We start from the raw sequence: 18,881 nt of genomic DNA, 5'->3' as shown, positions 1-18,881 counted from the left end.
GAGAGGCACTGCGCTCTCCTCCCCTCACATACACAACTAGCGCCGGTGAGTGACGGGGGGGGGGGGGGGGGGGGGCACAGTGGGGCATGTAACTGGCACAGTGGGGCCTGGCACTGTGGGGCATATAACTGGCACTGTGGGGCATATAACTGGCACAGTGGGGCCTGGCACTGTGGTGCATATAACTGGCACTGTGGGGCATATAACTGGCACTGTGGGGCCTGGCAATGTGGGGCATATAACTGGCACTGTGGGGCATATAACTGGCACTGAGTGGGGCATGTAACTGGCACTGAGTGGGCCTGGCACTGTGGGGCATATAACTGGCACTGTGGGGCATATAACTGGCACTGTGGGGCATATAACTGGCACTGTGGACTGGCACTGTGGGGCACTGTGGACTGGCACTGTGGGGCAATGTAACTGGCACTGTGGGGCAATGTATCTGGCATTGATCTGGCACTGTGGGGCAATGTAACTGGCACTGAGTGGGGCCTGGCACTGTGGGGCATATAACTGGCACTGTGGGGCATGTATCTGGCACTGTGGGGCATGTATCTGGCAGTGAGTGGGGCAATGTATCTGGCAGTGAGTGGGGCAATGTATCTGGCACTGTGGGGCAATGTATCTGGCACTGTGGGGGCAATGTATCTGGCACTGTGGGGCAATGTATCTGGCCCTGTGGGGCAATGTATCTGGCACTGTGGGGCAATGTATCTGGCACTGTGGGGCAATGTATCTGGCACTGTGGGGCAATGTATCTGGCCCTGTGGGGCAATGTATCTGGCACTGTGGGGCAATGTATCTGGCACTGTGGGGCAATGTATCTGGCACTGTGGGGCAATGTATCTGGCACTGTGGGGCAATGTATCCGGCACTGTGGGGCAATGTATCCGGCACTGTGGGGCATGTATCTGGCACTGTGGGCCATTTTCAGTGGCCACACCCCTTCTGGAGCGTGGCCACACCCCTTCTGGTGTGTGACCACACCCATTTTCCTGCAGCGCGCGCAAATGCTTCTTTTTCTGTGTTTTTTTTTGGGGGGGGGGGGGGGGGGGGAGGGGGGGGGGGAGGTCGGGCGCCATTTTCCATCTTGCCCTGGGCTTCGGAAACCCTAGCTACGCCTCTGCACAGATTATGCACCGAACAGCAACAAAGTGACTTCTGTAATGGAGGAAAGCGGATACCGTGAGGTCTTCAATTAGTACTACATTATAGGTACAGAAAATTAAATTGGTTATTACACATGCATATTCTAAGACTGTCTAGTCGGCATCTAAATAAGTTGAGTGATTTCATTCAAGCAATCAGGAGAGGCACCAGGAAACACTGAGGACACATGTCACCATGTCAGTGTACAGCTGAGATCCATTTGTTAGGACTCTTTAAGTCCTATATTGGATGTGTTTCCTGTTTCAGAGCTACAAAGAAAAGCACATTCAGGCTGGACAGTTCATTAATCACTAGTGGCCTATGTTCCTTTTATAGTATAAATGGGTATCTCTCAGAGACTTCAACAAACACCCTATTATAGTCTTGGAGGAATTCATATAATGTTGAAAATGGTAGCTGCAAACATTCTCAGCAAAGAAGAAGCCTAATGTGTTATACTGCACTCTGAAGTGGAATCATTCTGAAGCCACAGTGCACAGCTACTCTCAGGTGTTTACATTATATAGGTGCATTCTGCAGCCTGCAGCGTTGTCCTAAGGACAGTTCAGCATTCATGTATAGTGAATTTCATGGATGGTGCTACATAATTTCTTGTTTAATTTAATTTTTCTCTGAGAATCATTTTCCTTTGCTTTATCTACTGTCTGAAATCAGTATATAACAAATCCAACGCAGAAGAGGATATGGTTTATAGCACAGAGGCATACAAAATTGATGCTCACACTCAAACTAAACTGATCTGATTCCTAACATGTCTATGGCTTGTATTTTAGCAATCGTTCATTATCCATGCATTTAATAAAAAAAAAAAAAAATGTGAGCTATATTTATTGCCTGGAATATATCTGACAGCACATGTAAGCAGTGCAAAATAATCAGGTTCTTCTAATTCATTATGCATGGTCAATTTATTATGGTGTAGCGGGAATGAACATTAATTGGTTGCCTCCTGTTCCGCCTCCATTTATGTGAAGGTGCTGCATCCATGTGATCACACATTAGCTGCTTTATGTGTGCATGTTCCTCAGCTCTCAGTAACATGACTCATTGTATGTACTGATTCTGCCAGTACATTTGATTTTGAAGGAATTACACCAGTCTCAATCTATGCTCTGATCCAGACCTTATGTATGCCTGCTGACTTTCCCACTGGCCTTCTCTTCTGTTCCCTGGGTTATATAACAAAGTAAAGGGCCTAATAATTAAAAATAGTGCTACAGGCCTGATAATTAACATTCCTTATCGTTGCATATCACTGCAGAATATTTTTTCAAGGCTATTTATTAAGGGGCATATACCGGGATTGTGGATCCAATAAAATGCTGTTCCAGTGAAGACAAAATAGTAATGTGCCCCTTTTATTTTTATTGCCTAATACACAGCCATAGGCCCGTGCATCACAAGTCTATGCTGCCAGAGACAAATCCGAATATCGTTTGAGTTTGTAAAGATAGAAAAGTAGCCTATAGGCTACAATGATATTAGTTATCAGGGAGCTTGAAAAATCTGAGAGAACCACAGTTCCCATTTAAAAAAAAAAAAACTGTTGACTGCGGTAATCTATGTTACTCTTGGTATATAGCAGTGATACTATAATCATGCAGAAACATGTTTATTTTAGGATTTGGGGGGCAGGAGAAGTTATATAAATAAGAGCAATAAGCACCAATAACTGTACAGAAGTTGTGGCAGTAACAAAGCACCTGTGTGCACACACAGTTCTAAGTGAGAATTGACTGCTTTAACTGTAAAGCACAAGTTTCCTTTATTTATATTCACTAAAGGGTGTAAAGAGTCTGAAGTTACATTACAAAGTTCCAATGGAGGCAAGTAAACTGTATTTTAAACAATGAACTAGATTATCTGTATAGAGGGGGGAAAAAGTACTGTAGGTTCCCTTGAGCTTGGGCTTTAGACTATCTTTTAGAAGCTTTAAATCTTCTGTGAAGATTTCAGTCACAGTGGGGTAAATTTACTAAGATTCGTATTTTCCCGTTTCAGGTCAAAGTTCAATCACGAATGACATCGACAGTGTAAAATTGCAACTTTTTGAATTGATTACGTCTAATTTACTAAGCTGCCGTATTTAGCCTTTTCGGGTTTTCCGATGTCGATGTCATTCGTTTTTTTTTTTCTGTTTTTTACGGCAGTGATTAGCAAAACACTGCCGACTTTTTTACAATGAATCTCGGCCGGATCTGTGTGATCCGTGCTGGGGTTCATTTTTTTTTTTTTTTTTTTTTATTAAACACTGTAAAATCCCCCCAAAAAAATGCGTGGGGTCCCCCCTCCTAAGCATAACCATATGCTTAGGAGGGGGGACCCCACGCTATTTTTTTTGAGAAAATAATCACTTTCCCACCCCTTCCCACTGATATACATGCACGGATCTCATGGATCCGTGCATGCCTATACAATCACGGTAAAAAAAAGCAGGTCTGTTTTTTTTAAGCACTTTTTTACGAGTTGTAATTTTTCACGGCAGTGTTTGGTTTTTTTTTGCTTTGCACTTCTTAGTAAATTACCGAGATTCATAGTTAAACAGCCGCGTTTTGACCGATGGTGTATTCATTCGTAATTGTTTTGTTGGACTTCCAAAAAATTACGAATGCCCTCATCACTGCCGTGATTATTGCTTAGTAAATTACCGAGATGACACTTTGATGAAAAAACGGCATCTCGGTCAAAATCGGGACCTTAGTAAATTTACCCCAGTGAGTCTCATGTCAGTACTGTTAGTTCTTTATCAATCCATTTAAGATTGTTTGGTTCATTGCACTACAAATACTTTATTAAATGATGCCATGCCTTTAGCGGCTAACGTTGATAAAGATTAAGACAAAGGAGAAAGGAATGTGTTCTGGTGAACGCCTCTATACAGTATCTATGGTACTATCCTGAACTACTTCTCAGATTCCAGTCTGGAAAAACCAATATGACCTGAGATTCAGGGGCATAGCCAGATCTCTGTGGGCCCCACAGCAACATTCCTGTCCTAATGCTTCAAGAGAGACACCTCTCCGCAGCAGTTGTCGATGCTCCATAGTAGTGTCCTAGTTTATTTTATGAACAATAGTAGTGCATCAGTTTACGTTATGTCGCACTATATGGCTGCAAGGACACATTATGCATAACAATACCATTAATTCTTATTATGACATACAGGGTGGAATTCATTTGTGTGAAAAGTAGGTTGGGTGTCTGTTTTTTTCCCTGTCTCTTAGATAGGAAAAAACAGACACCCCAATTACTTTTCAAACAACTTAATACCCTTCACAGTGTCCCCAGTTCATATTATGCCATTTTACAGTGCCCCCAGGTCATATTATGCCACACTATACTGCCTCCACTTCATATAACGCCACATTAAAGTGCCCCAGTTCATATTATGTAACATTAAAATGCCCTCCAGTTAATTTTATATCATATTACAATGAGCAGGTCCAGGGGCATTCCTTAGATATAGTGCAGACTCCAATGCAAAAGTAACACAGTACACTGTGACTAAAATATGCCAAGAACTGCCCAGAGAGACAGGGAAATGTCCACACCTAGATGAGACCACAGGTGAATAGGCACCTATGAAGGCATGACAACGCCACACATGGGAGAGGCACGCACACACTATGCCCTCCATGAATACTATGCCAGTCATAAGATTAGAGATGTGTGAGCACAGAGGGCACAGGTACAGTACATGGGGCCTAATTCAGACCTGATCGCTCTTCTGTGATTTTGTAGAGGTCTGCGATCAGATAGCCACCGCCCATAGAGAGTGAAAATTTGCCCCGTGCAAGTGTACGAATGCATGCATACGCCGAGCAAAAACTTCACTAGACAGTGGACACCTGAAAATCCGTTCACAACTCACTCACCATCTAATGATTTTTCCAGTCTGTGCATAGCCCAGGACTTACTCTTAACAGGGGCAGATGTATTAATCTGGAGAAGGCATAAGGAAGTGATAAACCAGTGATATGTGCAAGGTGATAAAGGCACCAGCCAATCAGATCCTAACTGTTAATTTACATATTGGAGCTGATTGGCTGGTGCCTTTATCACCTTGCACATATCACTGGTTTATCACTTCCTTATGCCGTCTCCAGGTTAATACATCTGCCCCACAGTGTGATACAAACAGGCTGATCGGGTCCGGAGCTGACATCACACACCCTCCCTGCAATCGCTTGGGCACGCCTGCATTTTTCCTGACACTCCCAGAAAACAGCCAGTTACCACCCCCAAACATCCGCTTCCTGTCAATCACCTTACGTACGCCTAGCGTTCGAAAAAATTGCAGGATTCTTTCACAGTTTGGCCTCTCGCCTACGCATTACGATGCTTACACGTGTGCAGTCTATCGATAATCGCTCGCTGTGCGAATTCGCACAAGAGCGATCAGGTCTGAATTAGGCCCATGATACACATCATCCATTGATATTAACCATTATACTAACTAATGTCACTTGCCAGCCAAACAATCCGTAAGCTACATTATGCTTCAAAAACGTCAGCAGTTCTAAATATACAATGTTCTAGTAGCACCATACAATTCTGAAAAAGAACATACAGAGGAAGTCACAAACTAGTGATGAAATGTGTAAAAAAACAACATTTCACAGTGGCAATCGGATAAGTATTGTATCAGAACTCACAAATCTGACAGAAAAAAACATTAGTCTGGTTATTAAACAAAAAAAAATCTACTTTCCTTCAACTGAATAAAATCTGAAATAATAAGGACATAATGAAATAATGGAATTTATTAACCCAAGGGGGGTAATTCTAAGTTTATCGCAGTAAGAATTTTTTTTAGCAGTTGGGCAAAACCATGTGCACTGCAGGGGGGGCAGATGTAACATGTGCAGAGAGAGTTAGATTTGGGTGTGGTGAGTTCAATCTGCAATCTAAATTGCAGTGTAAAAATAAAGCAGCCAGTATTTACCCTGCACAGAAACAAAATAACCCACCCAAATCTAACTCTCTCTGCAAATGTTACATCTGCACCCCCTGCAGTGCACGTGGTTTTGCCCAACTGCTAAAAAATTTCCTGCTGCGATCATCTTGGAATTACCCCCAATGTCATTTAAACTGTGTTCATCATTCACAATTCATAATGTTTTCCATCTTATCTCCCTTAATTCAAAACTGGAGATGAACCAGAGGATGAAAATGAGAAAATCTACATACAGTACCACATGGTTTTGTAAAAGTCTTGAATAGTTAGAAGAGTTAGATAGAGTATGGCCCTGAGAAAATGTTCATTACTGAAAAACCCCAGTAAGGGTCCTAATTCAGATCTGAATTTAACACATCTACGATCACTTATTCTGGCATGGGGGGGGGGGGCTCGGCTCAGCACGGGGCTATCTCGCCCCACATGTCAGGCCCTACCCCCACACACAGGTGCAAAAGCATCGCACAGCGGCGATGCTTTTGCACCTGGAAAGTAGCTCCCTGCCAGCGCAGCTCCTGCGCGCTGGCAGGCTGCTACTCGCAGCGGCTGCTGCTGCGGCCCTCCCCCCAAAGGTCTGGACACACCTGCATTGTCCGGACCGTGACCGGCGTTAGAATGCCATTGGCACACCCCCTCCTGCCCCGCTACCTCCTCTGCCTGTCAATCAGGCAGAGGCGATCGCAGCCCAGAGATGCTGTTAGCATCTCACTGGGCTCCCGCTGCAGCGATTCAGTCTGAATTTGGCCCAAGGTTCCTGAGACCCCTTGCCAGGAGGGAGGTGTAAAAAGAAAACTCTTAACTTCTTTGGCATCCATACCTATTCTGCTACTATTTCTGTGGTTCTAGTACTACATGTACACACTCATACATAAATTCATAATGGCACAAAGTTCATGCTGTATTCTTTAATTTTCTAGGTTAAGTTACTCCTAAAAATGCATACCTCCCAACTTTGCTGTGGACCAGGGAGGTACATTATAGTGGCATATCGGATAGGGGGCGTGGCCTCGCGGCAAGTGCCGCGATCGCAAGCCACCCCCCTTCTCATCATTATGGTAGCATGAACAGCGATCAGAGAGCTGCTGGTAACGCTCCCTGTCCCCCTCTGCCGTGAATAGATGCTATGCGTATACACACAGCATTTATTCTCTGCTGCTCTGCTCAGGGCAGTGAGTGACAGGGGAGATCTCCTAACTGCCCCCCACCCCCACCCGTGGGACACTGCAAAAAAAAAAAAAATTTAAAACTGGGACTGTCCTGACAAAATCGGGACAGTTGGGAGGTATGCAAATGCACTATTATTTTGCCATTAACCATTTACAATATTTTACCAATCTTTTTACGTGCCTCCTCCACTGTAACAATCTTTTTGTAAACTGAGTAATAAACATTAATGACAGTATACAGAAGTGCTGGGGGTAACGGGATCAGTGAGAATGTTGGCTTTACAGGAAAAGGAGCAGCTATGAATGAAAAGCCCAAGAATTTTATCATTGTTTGCTGTATACCAACTAATCTTTCAACATGAACTATTTGATGCTTATCTAGAACCTAGGTGAAATATTTTATTGAGGTGCTTCTACATTCTGCTTGTTAGACGGTGGGAAAGGATTAGACCAGTGAAAATCCCTTGTAGCTTTGGTTAGGGATATAGGCTTAATAGTAAAAGTATTTTACCTAGGTGGTAGTGCAGCTTTAAATGTAAAATTACTATCATGAGACATTCAATAGTCACGTATGTGACATACATACATACAGTACGGATGATGTAATGGTTAGCATTACTGCCTCACAGCACTGAGGTCATAGGTCCAAGTCCCACCAACTGTGTGGAGTTTGTATATTCTCCCCGTACTTACATGGGTTTCCTCGGGGTATCCTGGTTTCTACCCACAATCCAAAAATATACTGGTAGGTTAACTGGCTCCCAACAAAAATTAACCCTAGCGTGAATGGAAGTGCGTGTACATGTGTTAAGGAAAATAGACTGTAAGCTCCACGTGGGTAGGGACTGATGTGAATGGCCAAATATTCTCCGTAAAGCGCTGCAGAATATGTGAGCGCTGTAATAATAACTGGTAATAAAGGTAATCTTAAACTGGGTACACAGTAGAAGATTTTTTTAACGATTTATCATTTTGTGTGGGATTGGAATGACAAATCTTACACATCATCCATATTGTGCGCTCCTGTACATTGCTTGTCGCATCTACTCATCTGCCGTACACGCTAGTCAATCTGGTGATATAGGGGGCTATTCAGAGTTGATCACAGTGTTCCAAAAACTGCAAACATGCAATTTTCAGAACACTGCGCACGTGCAGCAGCCGCAGTGCATGTGCACCGGTGTTATTATCGCATCCTTCCATTATGACAGGCGGTAGGCATTCGGGGGGGTTGGGGGGGGGGGGGGGTGTGACATGCCATTGGGGGGGAGTGGAGCAGGAAATGCAGGTGTGTCATGGCTGTTTCCGGGGCTGGCCGAAGACATTGCCTGCATTTCCTGAGATCAGAAACATGATGGCGGCGCGCCTGTCTATGCAGCTAGGCTGCGTAGGTAGGTGTCAACCTCCATTTGAGATTTTTGCGCTGAGATCGCAAATTAATTGCAATTGCATTGCAGGGCGGTGCCAAACGTGCTGGGCGGCCCCAAGCATGCGATTTTAGTGGTCACAGACCAAACTGTGCTTTATTAAGTATAATAGTTTTCACAATAAACATTATCAGAGAATATATACACATCATCATGTACCTTTTTTACTGCATGTATGTGACACAAATAGAAGTCTGTGAATTATACTGTACATTCTAAATTGGCTAGCAAAGGACTAACAAACAGGACTGTATCTTCCATCGTGCTTAATGGGCAGTTGCCCAGGGGCCCCAGTATTCTAAGGGCCAGTGGCCATTAACCTTTTGCCCGGCATGGTCGCATCAGATGCGACCATGCCTGCAAGAGCTCTATCTGACCTGGTCGTACAGGATGCAACCAGTCAGACAGAGTGTTAGCAGCGACAGGGAAGGGAACATTACCTCCGCTTCTGCTGTCAGAGGGACCGGAAGGTCCCTCTGCCTCCCTGCACTCTCCCATACTGAATGCCGTGCTGCCGATCAGTGCTGATCAGTCAGCACGACAGGATTTCCCCCCTCCAGCGGCTGCAGACAATTACCCCCAGACCCCCCTTTGCATACCTGGAGGCTGTCCCGGCTTTCAAAATGAAAGCCGCGATGTTTCCGATGGCCGCGTTGTTTCCAATCGATGTTTTGATGTTTGAAAAAAAAATATTTTAGAAAAAGGAAAAAAAAACCTTTTTTTTAACTAAAATGATTTGGGATAGGGTTAAATTCATGCTCTTCACCTAATTCACTCCGACAATTTCGGAGCGGTTTTTGGCGAAATAAATCGTCAGTTAAGTGGTTAAACATACCTCCGTTGGACAGCCTCACTGATAACACTTGCAGCGATGATCTCCTCAGTAACATTGCGGTGCCTGTCTCCTCCCAGTAAGGTGATCAGCGGCCAGACCTCTCTTCTTTTGCTGCAAACATGCCTGAAGACTCTCCAGCCTTATTATATCATTCCTTTAGAGTCACAGATCTCTCCTGTGTTGGTTTCAAGCTCCGCAGCAGTTGTATAAAAGTTTTGCAGCATGGGAAGGATGGGGGATGCTCAAGATGAGTCCATACTGGTTGGCTTTCTTCAGCCCCAGTACTAGTCTTTATTTTTTCTATTTTTTTAGATTAAAACATGTTTACACACTAACCTGACCCTCTGCCTCTCCCTGCCACCACTACCTCCTGCTATCACCCACTGCGTCTCTCTGTGACCTACTGCCTTATATCCTCCCTCAGAGTCACAATCTCTCCTGTGCTGGTTTCAAGCTCACTGCAGATGTATAAAAGTTCCACAGCACAGGGAAAAGGGGAAGGACGGGGGCTCCATACTGACTGTACTAGTCTTTATTTTTTCTATTATTTTTTTTTTCTTAAAATGTGTTTAAACACTAACCTGACCCTCTGCTTCTGCCACCACTGCCTCCTGCTGTCGCCCACTGTCTCTCCCTGTGACCCATTATCTTTCCCTCTCACTTTCTGCCACCTTTTGCCGCTCCCTATCACCCATTGCCTCCTGCTGTCAACTAGCGCCTCTCCCTGTCACCCACTGCTTCCTGCCGATGTGAACAAGCCTCTTTGTGAAACGTACGTCATCGGCACGCCAGACGTACACTGTTTCCGGTGATGTGGAATTTTCAACCCGACCCGGCGTCTGGTCACGTCAGCGGCTCTCTGTACTCAGCGTATACACAGGAATGGTGACACACACCCGCTCTCTCTGTTTTTCAGAGCGGCTCTCTCATCCACAATAGGTCTCTTGCCACCTCTGCACTGTGGCTACATAACAGAGGAGGGGGAGTCCCTTTTGGGGACAGCAGAAGCAACTCGCACCTCTTCCTTCTGTCCCGACATCAGGCGTGACCCAAACTCTCATCACCCCCATTCACTGCAAAATTGCACATGGGACGACAGCAGAAAGGGGAATTGGCCTAACGGTGCCGGGATACATTTACTTTTCCTTAGTGGCACCTGTGCACGTTTACAGCCCCTTTCTTTCCTCTGATTAATTATGCATCACCTGAATATATAGTCTATAACTCTCTTATTGTATCATCTGAATACACAGTTGTTAAACTCCTTAACTGCATCACCTGAAATTTTCTAACTGTGTCAAAAATATTACAACACTATGTCCTAGGAATCTACTTTGGTGATGATTGTTTGAAACTGTTGCATTCATCAACTTGACTCATTCAGGATCTTATTTATATGAGACGATTATTATGAAATGTATGCATTTAGGAATTTGAAATATGTATCTAGGCTGTTACCTATATAATAATATATGCACATCAATAGCCTATAGTTCCCGGGGGTGTGGAATTGACTACCCGACCCCACGTTTGGTCACGTGAGCGGATCTTTGCACCTAGTGTGCACACTGGAATAGTGACACACACCTATTCCTTCTACATCTCAGAACGGCTCTCTCATCCACGATAGGTCTCCTGCTGTCTCTGCACTGTGGCGACTCAACAGAGGAGGGGGAGTCCTTTTAGGGGACAGCAGAAGCAATTCGCACTTCTTCCTTCCGTCCCGACATCAGGCGTGACCCACACTCTCATCGTTCCCATTCACTGCAAAATCGCACATGGGACGACAGCAGAAAGGGGGAGCTGACCTATTGGTGCCGGGACACGTTTATTTCCCCCCCCCCCCAGTGATATCCATGCTAAATCACAGTCTTTGGTCTCTCTGAAAAACTATGCATCACTGTCATAATCATTACAGCACAGTGTTCTAAAAATCAACTCTGGTGGTGACTTTACAGTTATTTATGTAATCGGTAACCCTATCTTTTGAAGAACACACGCCTATGTAATGATGATTATGGTACGCATACATCCACCAATCTGAAATGCATGTCTAGGTTGTCATCCATTTAGTATTGCACATCAGTAGCCGATAACCTCCACAATTCAGTTTATATCACTAGAACACATATTGTGTAAATTATTGATTGACTAAGATGTCACATCATATTTAAGATATTATGGAAATGTGTGCTTTTCAAGGCTTATTACGGCATGTTTTTGGTAGGATCAATACCCTTCAAACGAGATTCCAACTGCGATGAATTTAGACTCATCCGTGAACTTCAGTATTGCAGATTTGTTGGTAGCTGTTACCCATTTTGATATAATCAACACTCACCATTCCTACCCTCTTAGAGGACACCCATTCCTGTTCACTCAATAAAAGGGAAGTGTACTAGCTGAGCAGGCAATTGCCGCTAATCGGGGATATGTTTTCAATATGAGATCCAACCAATTTTTTAGAGAGGTCTCATCAAGTTTATAACTACCCGACGAATTGTTTAAACTATATTTCACTACTTGTTTTACAACTATCTATTGTTTCGGTAGATATGTGGCTATACTCTAGAGGAACTCTTATCAGAAGCTCCATGTGCATACCACAATGAATTATAGCCACATGCACATTATTTATATATGTGTACACAGTAATTTTGAACTACTGTAGGTCAAAATTGACCGATCTGTGTTGTCTATGTCTTATTTTGACCACATTATTTTAATATAATCAATAAATGTTAAGTTTTAAATTTCTTAATAACTACAAATTTATCAATAATTACAAAAGAGTGCGCCACAAAGTAAGCTTTCTTTGGCGGATGACCGTCTTATGGTCATCTTCCTCTCTCCTTTCTCTAGATACTGTACAATGCTTACAGGTGCACCTCCAGCCCAATTATATGTAGGTTAGGGCATTCCGCCCTTTCAATTTTTCCTTTCAAGGCTGGTTTCCAAACTGATATCTTCTCATTATTACTCGTAATGATAGAGCCTGTGCATAGCCCTCCAGACTATAGGTCTTTCTCCCTTTAAATATTTGCTGCAAACATGCCTGAAGACTCTCCAGCCTTATTATATCATTCCTTTAGAGTCACAGATCTCTCCTGTGTTGGTTTCAAGCTCCGCAGCAGTTGTATAAAAGTTTTGCAGCATGGGAAGGATGGGGGGTGCTCAAGATGAGTCCATACTGGTTGGCTTTCTTCAGCCCCAGTACTAGTCTTTATTTTTTCTATTTTTTTAGATTAAAACATGTTTACACACTAACCTGACCCTCTGCCTCTCCCTGTCACCCACTGCTTCCTGCTGTCACCCACTGCCTTTCCCTCTCACTCTCTGACAGCCTCTCCCTGTCACCTATTGCATCCTGCTGCCACTCACTGCCTCTCCCTGTCACTCTCTGTCACCCACTGACTCCTTCAGTCACATTCTGCCACTCACTGCCTCCCCTTGTCCCCCAGCAGCCATGCACTACTCTCCCTATTTCCAAATCCATATTAAAAACACTCTAGTCCTCATTTATTATACATACTTGTTGTGTAGCACACAGGACCTTATTCAGTATTGATCGCAACAGCAATGCAATCGCATATACTGACAAATTTGTGCACTCACGCAGGAGCCATACTGCAAGTACGCACACAGTGAGATGCGATCGCATCTCACTAATGCGAACGCCACTGCACATGGCATTGTGGGGGCACTGAGTCGATGTTGTGGGAGTCGCCATTAGAAATGGGGGTAGGTTCGGGGTGGCTGTGAGATGTCACACGTGGCTACTGCGACTGGAAACATGGCAGCGAGCCAACTGCCTTTGCAGCCAGGCTGCGATTTTACCCTCCCCCTGTAGGTGGTGACTTCCTGATCGCAGGGCAGCAAAAAATGCAGCACAACGATTAGATATGAATTGGGCCCATAGTCTGAGTCACAGGCATCGACGAGTTGACCCAATGTTTTAAAGCAGCAATAATTTAGAAGTCAGAACCAGGTAGGTTTTGAATTTATATTAGTGGCACTTTAAAGCACTGATCTGTGATCATGCTGATACCTGCATCTTGCAGGCTATTATAGTTCCCTCGTGTGATTTAACCAGGGAGTTGCTACTAGTGACCTCTAGTGACAATATCAGAAAAGAAAATCATTGCACTAGTAAGAAAAGAAACAAAATAACAACAATGTCACATACACTTTCTTATGTCACATACATAACCACAGTGTCACATACATGAGAATTATATATTCTTCATTCTTCTGGTTTTTAAGTAAGCTGAAATTAATTGCTTTTGTTCATAAAAATGGATTTTGCAATGTAAGCCATATAACTTGAGTGGAAAAATACTGTGCAAAGGGTCATGTATGTGACTGTTCAAAGTGTTTTGTAATACACAATATACCCAGAATACAACTAGTTTTGATACTGCAGTTTCATTCAGAATACACTGAAAATAGATAATACAATATACAGGGCATTTTAAGAGATGAGAGGGCCCACGTGCACCATCCGTTGCGGGCCCCCTCCTCTTTGGTAGCTTCCCGACGGATGGGATCCTGGCGGTCGATATACAGACGCCGGGATTCTGAAGGAGGACGCAATCCCGGCGTCTAGATACTGAATCCGTATGGGATACTGGCATCACAATACCGACAACCGGCATCCCTATTGTCCTGACAGCGGGACGCGCTGGTGCCCTGCCGCAGGGGGGGGAGGGGAGGGAGAGGTTAGGTTTAGGCAGGAGAAGGGGAGTTAGGGTGCAGGGCTGGGAAGGTTAGTGTTAGGGACCGGGGAGGGAGGGTTAGGTACATGGAAGGGGAGATTAGGGTTAGGCATCAAGTGTGGATGGTTAGGTTTAGGCAGCAGGGAAGGGAGGGTTAGGGTAATGCACCACCCAGGAGGGTTACATTTAGGCACCCACAAGGGTGGGTTAGGGTTATGGTATAGGGCAGAGGAGGGTTAGGGGACTTTAGAGGGGGCTGTCGGGATTCTGATGGACAGGATGCTTCTGTCGGTATTATAACCGCCGGCATCCCATCTATTGGTAAATCATACTGAACCCATAGAAACGCCTATGACAATGTACCTTTTCAGTGCATCCAAACTGAATCCTTAAATACATACTTTCAGAAAATATACACAGCACTTGAGATATTCATTTTTTGTCTGGATCCAAGGTTTTGAGTCAAAAATAAAGTTAACCAGAAGGAAGATCACACTTTTCCAGTATCAATGATAACTGTTTATCATCACAATAAATAAAGAAATGTACCATGGTTTCACATTCTGTGGGATGACACTATTAAAAGTTTTATTTAATAATACTATAGCTCTAATTAATACATTTCATAATTTCTAAAACATTTCCTTATCTGACGATTATTTTTCTCCAGTGGGTCTGACCAGCCACTACTCAGCTGAAGTTCTGCTTAGTACGAGAGAGAGAGAGAGAGAGAGAGAGATTCTCATCCTCAGCTGAGCAGAAGCCACTGAGAGAAGTGGGGGTGGGAGACTGAGCGCAGTCTGTGACCATACAATATAAGGAGTAGATCACCATCAACTCAGAATGGAAAGAGCTTTCAGTGTTAATCACCATGCAACGGACCTGCGACCACTAAAGTCCCCACAGTAACAACATCATTACACCTCCAACCCTCCTCCTCAATGCTTCTGTCTACTGATCACACAGAAATAGAATACATATTATGAACAGGGAGAACAATGTAATTAGCAAATATTTTCGGCATTGTATTCAGATTTTTGTCCTATGGAAGCATTCTCACAAGCAGAGTAAAACAAGCATTTTTTTCAACAAGAAAACACAGTAAAGAGACATGATTTTGTGGTCATGTAAATAGTTAATTTATCATTGTGAAAATGTGACAGACCACCACTGATCTATGAATTCAGATGCAGGACTGAAAGGTCAATCGACTGTGATCAGAAGATGAAGAAACCGGATAGGGAATAAGACGCAACTGGGTACAAAACACAATAATACAACATAAGTGTACTACTTTAGACAATACACAGAAATTCAAAGCTAGAAAATATATTAGGAAAATTAGATTTACCCCTTGCACAGAATCGTTTAAAAACAGAGGCATGACAAATATAAATGGCAAACTGTGTGAATAATTTGTATTGTGATGTTTATTTAACTTATATTTCAAATTGCAACGGACAGGTAGGATTTTAAAATGACAATAAAATTATCATAATAAGACTATAATAACATTATGCAATCGCACAGGTTCCTCAAAGCAACATATTTTGTTCAAAACAGAGGGCTTGTTGGAACAACAGCTGTGTATTTTAATAGTTAAAAGAGTATGGATTTTATTAGTAACTGCTATGTTATGTTTGAATACACCAATATCATACTTTTCTACAATTGCCGTTATCAGATATAAATTGTATATTACCTTTCACATCAAATTAAATTGAGGAACATAAAACTAGTACAAGCCTCACTTCAGGAAACCTGACCATTTCTCATTACAGTATGTCATCCCCACAAGTATGAGACTGTGTAAACATGAACACTTATTGATTTGTTACTATGAATAGAACATGGCTTTTAGTAGAGAGCCCAGGAATTTCCTCACAACATCAAATGACTATTCCACAGGTAGCATGAGACTGACAAGAACACATCACATTGCTAAAGGCAAGTACATTACTATTCCATCTGAAAAAAGCCAATTTCATACTCCACACCAATAATAACGGTCACATAAGTAATAAATGTGAACATAATAAGATAAAAGTCAATGATTAGTTTACTATGTATGGCTAATGTCACAAAAGATGTGAAAAAACATTAAACACAGATCGCAGGCTGTAAATGTTTATTTTCAGAAACACCACTGCGGAAGAGATGTAATGGGTGTTCCAGATTTATCCCTGCTAAACATGAGCAGCCTCCTGTGCCATCATCACCATCAGAAAGGCATCCAGTCTTTAGGCCAGAGCCGGCCATAGGCAAACTAGGCAATTGCCTAGGGCATTTGATATGCCTATGGGCATCAGCAGCTTCTGCTGATTAAAATGATATGCGGCATGCCTATATTCTGTGAGTAGCATTTCATATGCAGATACAGCCACAGTCTCACACAGTATATAGGCATGCTGCATATCATTTTAATCATCAGAAGCTGCTTGTGCATCCTAGCCACATAGCAATGCAAATAGGATGCATTTTCATAAAAAAAGGTGCCCAACGTTAGCATTGGGGCAAGATTTATGAGGACACATCTGTATCCAAGCAGAGGCAGAGGTCACAGTGTGAGTGCTGTGTGCATGTGAGTGGGTTGGTTGTGCAGCAGTGTTTGGAATATGTGTAAGGTGCATTATGTGTGTCATGTAAAAATGCATTAATAATGTGCAACATATGTGTAGGGGGCACTGTGTGTCATTATGTGTATAAGGGCATTAATAATGTGTGGCATATGTGTAACAGGGTACTACTGTATGTGTCATTATGTGTATAGGGGCACTAATAATGTGCAGCAAATGTGTAGGGGGCACTATGTGTGTCATTATGTGTATAAGGGCATTAATAATGTACGGCACATGTGTAAGGGACATTATGTGTAAAAGGGCATTAATAAAGGTTGTCATAATGTGTAAGGCACATTATGTTTATAAGGACATTAATAATTTGTCTCATATGTGTAAGGTGCATTACTGTGTGGAATTATGTGTATAAATGCATTACTAATGTGTGGCATTATGTGTATAAGGTGCTCTACTATGTGGCGTTGCGTATAGAAAGGGCACTACTGTGTCATCTAATGTGAATAAAGAGCAATAGGGTGTGGTGTAATGTGAATAAGGAGCAATTCAGTGTGATGTAATGTGAATAAGGGGCTCTACTGTGAGGAGTAACGTTTATAAGGTAAAGTGATACTACTGTGGGATGTAATATGAATTATGGACACTATCACATGATCAAATGTGAATAAAGTTGCAGTATTGTGTGGCGTAAATGGAATTGGTGTTACTATTGTGGGGCCATGCCTCTTGCCAACAAAAACACACCCCTTTTTGGGCCAAATGTGCAAACTGTTCCTATTTAAAATATAGGGGGTACAAACACCAAAATAAGGACTGCTATGGGTGAGTGGTGATGGTGCTGGGAAAGAGGTGCAAGGTCAGAGGCGAAACCAGCGGTGGTGCTAGGGGGCACCAGCCAAAATTTTGCCTAGGGCATCATATTGGTTAGGGCCGGCTCTGCTTTAGGCTGCATCATATTACACAGTATGGCATGAAACTTCCACTTCTCTGAAATGTAACAGCATCCTAGGTCACATATGCACAGACATGTGTGTAAATAACATGACACATACTCCCCAGAACTTTATCATGAGTTACAGCCCCTCACCTGTTAAACACTTTCTTCATCCTCTGCAGAGGGCCGGGGGTGGGGGAGATGCTCTCCGCTGGCAGGTTCTCGATGGTGGACACAACATGGTTTGGCTGCTCGGGCATCATCGCTGTTCCAATCTCAGAGGGCAGGGCGCATCCTCTGCCTCCCGCGGGAGAGGAGCTAGCAACAACCCAGGACACTGCACGGAGGCGCAGCGGAGCAGATTAGGGCAAGGCGAGGGTGACAGTGGCCAGGGAAGGTGCAAGAGGTGGCCACCCCGGGAACGGCAGGATTTACAGCGGCCACAGGATCTGGAACGTCACCCGGACAAGTCACACACTTCAGCAGAGCACAGAGATTCCCTATCCAAGCACAGAGGGGAGAGGAAGAGGGCTCTGGTCTCTGTGAGGGTCTTTTCCAGCGATCTGGGTAATCCGCATGAAACTAGTGCTGCCAGATAACCCGTATACAGCAGCAGCAGTCTGTGTGGCTGGGAGTCAGTGAGCGGCTGGGGAGGTGTGCAGCTGGATCTGCAAGGATACGATGCTGGTGGGCTGTGCTCCCCTCACACACGTTGTACATGCCAGCCCCACGCACACCGCCAGAGTGCGCTAAAAAGAGTGGTCTAACCCACCAGCAGCAGCAGCAAAAACTCCCCTACAGCATGCCGGGACTTGTAGTTCCATATTTGCTGTACATCGCATGCACCTGTATGTATTTCAGCAGTTCTCCCCGCTGGACAGCAGCACTTCAACCTTCTCTATTGTCTGGAAGCTGAGCAACGCTTCTTGTATAAGTTATGGAGACCCAGTTGTCTGGGCTGCACAGTAGCTGTCTTCTATGGGTAGATTCTCACAGGGAGTCGGGCAATGGGCAATGGGAGGCTGAAATCACCATTACACTCCGGGAACCATCTCCCATGTCATTCATAAAGCTTTAACACCCTTTAGACCTTTTATT

General features: G+C 43.8%; 1 protein-coding gene across 1 annotated transcript in view; it reads right to left on the bottom strand.

The window, feature by feature from the left end:
- Positions 1-18,596, bottom strand: part of SLC35F1 (solute carrier family 35 member F1) — a 527,849-nt gene extending 509,253 nt beyond the window's left edge. The window contains exon 1 of the mRNA XM_063917217.1: positions 17,937-18,596. Within this exon, the coding sequence (XP_063773287.1) occupies positions 17,937-18,046 (110 nt within the window). The 5' untranslated portion in view covers positions 18,047-18,596. The remainder of the gene's footprint in view (positions 1-17,936) is intronic.
- Between the last annotated feature and the right edge of the window lie 285 nt (positions 18,597-18,881).

Source organism: Pseudophryne corroboree, chromosome 4 (genome assembly GCF_028390025.1).
Source record: "Pseudophryne corroboree isolate aPseCor3 chromosome 4, aPseCor3.hap2, whole genome shotgun sequence".
Lineage (NCBI taxonomy): Eukaryota > Metazoa > Chordata > Amphibia > Anura > Myobatrachidae > Pseudophryne > Pseudophryne corroboree.
Note: the sequence above shows the minus strand (reverse complement) of the source record. Positions and strands in the feature narration are given on the sequence as shown.